The sequence below is a fragment of the Cibotium barometz genome, chromosome 51 (genome assembly GCF_041138505.1).
Source record: "Cibotium barometz isolate CiBa-2024 chromosome 51, ASM4113850v1, whole genome shotgun sequence".
Taxonomy (NCBI): Eukaryota; Viridiplantae; Streptophyta; class Polypodiopsida; order Cyatheales; family Cibotiaceae; genus Cibotium; species Cibotium barometz.
Window position 1 is genome coordinate 35,916,469 of NC_141096.1, and position 8,499 is coordinate 35,924,967.

Sequence of the window (8,499 nt, forward strand, 5' to 3'; positions counted from 1 at the left end):
TAAGAAGGGGAAAACACACACACTCTCAACCATTTGTGGAGTGAGGAGGGGGGGGTAAGCCAACATAGAACCCATGTCTGGGAGGAGAAAAGACGCTCCCTTAACCACTTGGCTATTGTCCCCAGAAATGCTCCCTTAACCACTTGGCTATTGTCCCCATCCCAAGGTGCCTTACTGGAAGTGTGTGTTCTTGTGAATGTTCTGGAATCTTGAAAAATATTGGAAAGTTTGAGAAAGAATACAATTAAGAAAGAACATGGAATGAGGTGTGAGAAGCATGCAAAACTTCTCGATGATGGTTTTATTAGTGGGCCAATATGGTTTTATTAGTAGCCTTTCAAGGAGAAGTAAGCGTCATAGTGAGTGACAACGTGGGAGAGGCCGGCGGGTGTGCGAGAGAACGACACGGCACGGCCCAAGCTGTAGCCAAAGGCGTTCCGGAAGCCTCCGGTGCCGCCCACAACGGAAAACTCCCAAGATGGGTCGGTGAAGATGGCCTCCCCTTGCTGGCTCAGGGTGCCATTCATGCCTTCGTACTCGTAGTGCACCACGTTGCTTATGAAAAAGACGGTGGCGGCCGCCGTGTTGTTGACGGCGATCGCCGTCCCCCTCACGTATCCCATGATGTCCGACGCAGGATCTTCCGTCGCCGTCATCACGAACTCGTACACCATCTCTAGCCCGAAGCCCGTGTTGGTCCCGTTCACGGCCGGCCGGGCGGCCGGCACCATGCCCAGCTCGTTTGTACCAAACTCTTGCTGCAGATAATAGGATATGGTGCCCGTCGACCCAAGTGCTGCACTGAGGAGTGACAACACGAGCACAACGGCTAGCACGACGTAGATGCTGCAGCTGCGCACCGCCATGACCTTCTTCTACACCACCTGTGACGTGATTCAAGCTGGGCAAAATTACAACCATGATTAAGCAGCTATAATAATCTGATTAAGCAGCTATAATAATCACCACTGTCTAGTTAACATGAGCAAAGAGAAATGTAACAGAAGACACGTTACACACACACACACACACACACACACAGTTGCTTACAATGGAGAGAGAGAGAGAGAGAGAGTCGCTTACAACGGGGCGGAGAGAGAGACAGAGACAGAGAGAGTCGCTTACAACGGGGGGAAGAGAGAGAGTGTGGATGCATTGTTAGCAAAACCACCACTGCTTATATAATTGACATACCAGCCCCGAAACCTTCGCAAAGTTTCCGACTTTCCACAAACGTGCTTCCTTGCATCGAGCTGGCTCTCGTGAAAGAAAATGGCCGTTGCAACAACAAATATTAATTTATTCATAGTAACATGCTATACATATTTATTAGTCAAATCACCACCTCCAAAGCCTCGTTAACATACTCAAAACAATAATATACTAGCGCTCCACATACAACCATATACTTTTAGGCATCTAATTACTTATATAATAGTAGTGCCGCTACTGAAGAGTTCACATTGTTTTATTATCCTCATTCTTTATGGTGATTCAGAGGATGATATGCCTTGTTGCGATGGGATCCGCGGCTCCGGCTCTTCATCCATCATGAGGACCATGACTTGCCCTGAAGCAAGTTGTAGTATGGCTGTCCTTGCTTCTCAATCAATGTGACACTTGAACTATGGCCCATCCATCCTCTAGGGTGTTCACACATAGTGTGTTTACACCACTAAGGACACTTAACCAAATTCCAACTTTGAAATACCCAATAAACCCCCCTTTGGAATGATGGTGGAGTTGCATGCATGACTTTTAATAGTCATGTACTCCAACACAAGCAAAGAAACAAGACATGGTCCTCACTTCAATCTTAGAGGCTAGTAAAGCATGGCTTAGAGGCCAATGAGCATAGCTCAAAAGGCTTAGAGGCTCAATAAGCATGCATGACCTTTAAAAGTCTCATACTCCAACACAAGCAAAGAAACAAGATATGGTCCTCACTTCAAGCTTAGAGCCTAGTAAGCATGGCTCAGAGGCCAATGAGCATAGCTCAAAAGGCTTAGAGGCTTAACAGCCATGGTCTTTGCAAAATACTCGGAGGTCAAGTCCTATGCGGGGGACAAAGACATCCTAGATCGGCTCATACCAAAATAAATCCCCCTCACCTAAAGGGAATGATGGAGAGGAGCCTTTTATAGAAACAAGGTGTTACAAAATTCAACATGATCCAAAATATATAACTCAAATTCTGGGGCACTACCTAGGAAGAGAATCCATGACTCAAAAAAAATAAAGATTGAGAAAAATCCCCCCCCCCCCCCCCCCCGATGTCGATGAAGGTCCTTTTTCGGCATCGTTTCCAAGTTGTTTGTAGCTTGAAGCCTCGACCCAAATGACATGCTTGAGGAAATCCATACCATCAATAATGGCCATACCTAAGCTAATTGTATGCCTTGTGCTTTGAGCACCCATGCTAAGGAGCTCATGTGAATATCCGTTATTGCCATTTGTAGGGGAAGCATATCTACTGCGTCAGTAGGATCAAGCACACATATGAACTTGTATGTGAACAATATCTTGTTTTGAAGGTGAGACATGTTCTACGAATCAAGGACCCAAGTATATGCTTTTATAGGTAGCAAGGCCTTTTCTTTTGACCCTAAAAGAAGAGGGTGTTCACACCACTAAGGAGAATTGACCAAACTCCAGACTAACCCTGAAATACTTAACAACTTCCACTAACTCAACTAGCCTCACAACAAGATCTCTCCAAGATCAAATTACCATTTCTCTCAAAATATCCAACCTTGTCGTCAAGAAGGTCAAAAGTGGTGGGTGCTCAAGTGTGCACATCAACGACAAGGGTACTAGAGTGACAATGGTAGTATTTGGATTCCCAAGAGGGATGCTTGAGCTACACCACAATCTAAGAAGAGAAAAGGCCCACTCAAAAGAGCCCAAATCCACAACCACAAACATGGTGGGTCAGTGAAGAACTATTGGAAGAATGTATGCCATGGGTTTGCCTACATAAAACCCATGTTCTTGCAATAGTTCTTCACTAGCCTCCACCAATGATTTTATATTCACGTGATCACAAATTATTTTTTGTTAATAACATTATTAACATGTTATTAACATGTTAACATGTTAACATGTTCTCAAAAAAGCCGGTGGCAAGCGACCTGGTAACCGGATAAAATCCCGCCAGGCTTTTGCTATACCCGGCGGTCCCGCCGGGGAAACCTAAACCCTGGCGGGTCCCGGCGGGGTCGTCATCCAGCCCGGCGGGGTACAATTTCCTATATATATGGGCCCGGGGAGCCCTTTGGGAGTTCATTGCTGACAGCATACACAGGTAATTAAACGTGTGTGTGTGTGTGTGTGTGTGTGTGTGTATGTGGGTGTGTGTTCGTGCGGGCAGCCGCCCACTGTCGCAATGCGCGGCAGGATGTGGGTGGTCCGTCACACGAGGGATGTGTGTGTGGGTGTGTGTTCGTGCGGGCAGCCGCCCATTGTCGCAATGCACGGTAGGATGTGGGTGGTCCGCCACACGACAGGTGTGTGTGTAAGGCCATTCTTCGGAATGGTGCTTACCCTGGGGCACTTAGTCGGTAACGCGGCTAGTCTTTGTCCTATGGTAAGTATGGCATGCCGTAGCGGTACTAGTCGGTAACGCGGCAAGCATAGTATCGTTATGGCGATGTCACCTTCCCTTCCCTTCCCTTTGTCAAATGCGGACATATGGTCGGTAACGCGGCCAGTGTATGTTCGTATCCTATTCGTATTTCCATAGAATCGGGCGGCATTTTGTCGTTAACGCGGCAAGTTGGTGTCGTCCGCTAGTGCATAAATTGTTTTTTGCATATTGCGGCATTTGATCGTTAACGCGGTCGAAAAAATGTCGTAAATTTGCTTGCATATTACGGCATATGATCGTTAACGCGATCGAAAAAATGTCGTAAATTTATTTGATTTGACTTGTATTGTTTTTATTGTGTTTGATCCATGCGATACTTGGTTGCTAACGCGGCATGAGTATTTCATGGATCAAAGTTTACATCATATTGTCTAAACGTTTTATTTTATAATATCGTGATTCGTAACTCGAAAAATATGAATATCTCTCTCTCTTCCTACCCCCCTCTCTCTCTCTCATGATACACTTCACAACTCTTTCTCTCTCTCTCTCTCATGATACACTTCACAACACGATAGATGTGTAGATAAGGATTTCTTTTTTTTTCTCTTAAAATATACATCATTCCTAATAATTTCTTTTTTCTCCCTCTATTTACTTAAAAATTAAAATAGTACATTATTTTCCTCTTTAGGAACTCACAAAAACATTAAAAATGTCATCTAATGTTTCTTCTCTCTATCGGTCACAACTCTCTCTTCCTCTCCTCTCTCTCTCTCTCTCTCTCTCTCTCATGATACACTTCACAACTCTCTCTCTCTCTCATGATACATTTCACATCTCTCTCTCTATCACGATAGGTGTGTAGATGAGGAGTGCTTTAGGATTACAAAACATTATTTTCCTCTCTTTAAGAACTCACAAAACTATTAAAAATGTTATTTAATGTTCCCTCTCTCTCTATCTGTCACACCTCTCTCTCTTCCTCCCCCTCTCTCTCTCTCTCTCGTTCGATAATGTATACACTTCATAAGTAATAATGCACCTGTTGCAGTTGTCTCACGTTCGATAATGTATTGCATGATGTTGAGTTCAGTAATATTGTTTGATATTCTGTTTTTGTTTGATCATTGAGAAGTAATGATACACTTGTTGCTGTTCTCTCACATTTGATGATGTATTGGATGATGTTGAGTTCATTAAAATTATTTGATATTCCGTTTTTGTTTGAACATTGATAAGTAATGATACACTTGTTGCTGTTCTCTCACGTTTGCTTGATGTTGATTTCAGTAATGTTTGATATTCTGTTTTTTTGTGTTTAGTGATATTTGCTAGATTTACGAAGACGACCAACATGCTTTCCCCTGAAGAGCGTAAAATCGTTCTACGAGCAATTCGCATTGAAGCAGTCATCACAGTGTCACAATGTGCTGATGATGTCGTCAAAAAAATCAATGAGTCTGAGATACTCATGCGAGATCCAATAGACCAGATATGGGAAAATGCACACCGTCGGCTTCGAAGCGGGGAGGCAACGCTGAGTTGCTTGATAGACAGAAGATAGCAGATTTCAACCATCAACATATAACACGAACCATTTTGGGGAGCATGCGTGTAGCATGCAGTGATCTTAGAGATGCTGCCCCGCCTGAAGCTAATATGTAACGTCTACATTTATGGGACGTTGTATGGAGCGAGCAAAGAGCCAAGAGCAAGCGCATGAAGGCGTTGGATGCAGAGTCCCTCCCCAAAAGAGTGCGCATTGCCCAGGACGTAGCTGCAACGTCCAGCCAGGCAGATGCAAGTGGTACAGGTGTCATTAATCGTACCATCTACAATTCTATATGCACACATCTCATTGGCATCCCACACGAGGCTCTGTTCGAAGGGCGAACAATTGGCTCTGGTGTTTTTGGCACAGTAAAAGAGTATACAGTTAAAGGTATATCATTTTTACCAGAGCACATTACTTTTTGCGGAAAGCACTACAAAGGAGAAGGCAACGCCAAGTTCGAGAACTTCCAGGCAGAGCAGGGCATGCAAGTTCTACACCCATCGATTGTCAGGTGTATTGCCTTTACAAAAGAAACTCCTTGGATCACTATTTTCCCGTACTATAATGGCGGCTCTCTTGGTGATACTCTTCTGAAGGTTCCCTTCAGATTCAGTGAGTTCACCAGAGCAATTTTCCGTTTGGATCGAGGATGGAGACAACCCCCGCCTGATAATATTCCTTTAAGTCATCTAGAACTTTCTAAAATAAAACAAATAGTAATAACCATGCCACATATTATGCATGCCCTGGTGGAAGGCCTAGCGGCAGCACATCTGGCAGGAATTGTACATACCGACCTACATCCATTCAATGTAGTGTTGGATTTTACAAAAGAGTTGAAGCCACGCATAGGTATTATCGATTGGGGGTTACTGCTGAGAGCGCCCAAAAAACGGGTGTCTCTTAATTTTGTATTTGAAGCAGACACGAACCCTGAGAAGGTGGCACAGGCGATCTCCTACGTAGACAGAGAGCGAAATAAACGGCCGTGGATAGCCCCGGAGCTTTATGATCCGTTTTTGGCAGATGCATACACTCCTGCATCTGATGTTTTTGCCTTGGGATATTTATTACAAACTTTATATGACTTTTGGCAGAAAGCACAAGAGTTGTGGATGGGTAATAGTTCCTATGATAAAGTTACCCTGGATACTATTATTCATAGAGTCAAAAATTGGATGTTTCTGCCTAATCGCGATGAGCGAAAATCAATTTTGCAAGTAGTTGAATTTTTTAGATCACTAAATACTGACCCAACGAGGGCACAATGTCCTCTTGTAGAGCTATCGGTGTCATTCACCCCAATTTTGTAATGATACAGTATCAGGAGATTAAGTTTCAGAAATGGCATTTTGTTTCTCTCTTCAAAATTTGATGTGTCCATTGTTTGAAATATTATCTCATTGAGTCTTTGCAATATCTCTCTCCTCTTGTGGTGTTTAAGTTTATGTTTTCTCTTCAAAATTTGATGTGCGCGCATTGTTTGAAGTATTTTTGGAGTCAAGTGGATATTTCTCATTGAGTCTTTGCAATACATATCTCCTCTCATGGTGTTTAACTTTAAGTTTTTGAGAGTAATGGTCAATTTATCTTACGTTGACCTTTACAGTTCATTAAAATCCTAAGGTCATTTATGTTCATGCAGATATGGCAGAGGCGCAAGCAAACGAGCATCAAGAGTTAGCCAAGAAGGCATATGAGCGAATGAAGGCCCTTGCACATGGCTTGACAGCCCGCGAAGCTACAAGAACAGCATGCAGGTTGTCGAAATGGACAAATCCAACTTATGCCCAATGGAAAGACATAAACAAACGCATAACCACAGAGATGATAAAGGAAATATGGCCATGTCCAGATGGCGAGATTAAGAAGGGAAGATGGAAGATTTCACGTTGCACTCACAATGATATCAAAACTAATGCCGAGAGCATTTTCTTGGAGGTGTACGGTCGTCCTCTCCATAACGCCGACGCTCCACTCTATTTTGCTAAGATGCTATATGCTCAATTTATCCTAGAAACTCCAGTGGACTTCGCCTCCAGAGAGGCCACTGTCAACACCCACGACATACGTGAAGAGACAGTGACATTCACAAGGGAAGAACTTGCTCTCATGGTGGAGGGCGCTGGATTGGAGTTAAACAACGTCAAAGAAAGCTTAGGGGCACAGCTAGCAGAGAAGGAGAAAGAAGCTGAGCGATTAACTCAAGCGTCAACTCCTCCCCCGGCCAATAGAGGGATTCAAGAGCAGCTCACAAAGATCAGCCAAGATGTGCAGAGCATCTCTTCACGTATTGCTCCTGTGCGCCAAGGAAACCACATCTCTCATTTTTTGATACATCCTGATCTTGTGGGAGTTTCTGCTGAGGCTACTAGTTCCTCCACCCCCCAATGTCCTGTATGTTACAAAGTATTCGATGGGTGGAGCGGCCAGTATATACTACCCTGTGGACACTACTACCACTTAATATGTTTAGTGAGACAAATGCAAAATACTTCCACATGTGCATTGTGCAGTGTCCCAATAAATCAAGGTATTTATACAGTGTTCGGCATGGCTAGCGAATATAAACCACCAGGACCTTTAGATGCAACTCCTAGTGCAATTCGTAATTTATTTCAAGATGAAAGCTAAGAAAGACAAATCCTACTTTTGTATTGATAATTTCTCCAAATACGATCATTTGTACAAGTACTTTTTATGAAATTAATGAAATGACTTCTTCCTCTATGTTAGTATCTTGCTCCAAAATTCTTTCACCGTTTACTCTCTCGTCTGCTAAATTAAGCTCATCTAAGTCAATGTCTAAATTGTCTTCTATCTCAAGGGTGGTGCACAACGTGCGTCCAACATCAAAGTTCTCGTCTACTACATCATCACAATTGTACATCCATCTGGGCATATCTTCTTCATACTCTTCGCTTTCAATGTCTCGCAAGATCTTTTCATTGACGAATATCTAGATCGAATGATTATTTATGCCCAGGCGGCAATGCCCATTGCCCATGGAGTGTTGACCATGTTCCCACTCAAGGCTAAGCCTGCAATGGGTTATGGGATTCTTCTATGATGTCACATGTGGGTTTTAAGGTTTAAAGGGCTTTGATGCCCTGTGGAGGCTTCAAATTTCAGTGTGTGCGCCTGTGCAGTTACTACATCACATTGTCAGGCTTAGGTTTTAGTTGAGTTGTCTCTATACAAAGGGCTACCATGCACATTAGGAAGCCCACAGAGCTCATTTCCAGTACTGTCCACTTTAGGGCCCCGTACTGATGTGCGAGACTCGAGTGGGCTTTCCTTTTACAAGAGCGAAGTTTCTCATTGAATTGAACCGGCCAAAGTTGTGTACGCGGCG

At 43.6% G+C, this 8,499-nt stretch overlaps 1 protein-coding gene across 3 annotated transcripts; it reads right to left on the reverse strand.

The window, feature by feature from the left end:
• Nucleotides 1-209: 209 nt before the first annotated feature.
• LOC147609590 (dirigent protein 21-like) lies at nt 210-1,145 on the reverse strand. 3 transcript variants are annotated; one of them, XM_086787824.1, is made up of 2 exons: nt 1,084-1,145; nt 210-901 (listed from the first exon to the last, which is right to left on the reverse strand). In XM_086787824.1, the coding sequence occupies exon 2, from the start codon at nt 864-866 to the stop codon at nt 327-329; it is 540 nt and encodes a 179-aa protein (XP_086643950.1). In that variant the 5' UTR covers nt 867-901; nt 1,084-1,145; the 3' UTR covers nt 210-326. The 3 variants fall into 3 exon arrangements, with proteins under 3 accessions (XP_086643950.1, XP_086643952.1, XP_086643951.1); XM_086787826.1 differs by having other exon boundaries at nt 210-884; nt 1,084-1,135; XM_086787825.1 differs by having other exon boundaries at nt 1,051-1,117.
• Between the last annotated feature and the right edge of the window lie 7,354 nt (nt 1,146-8,499).

Excerpts from the sequence above, each read along its gene's own strand:
- LOC147609590 (XM_086787824.1), bottom strand. The coding sequence starts at position 866 with ATGGCGGTGCGCAGCTGCAGCATCTACGTCGTGCTAGCCGTTGTGCTC.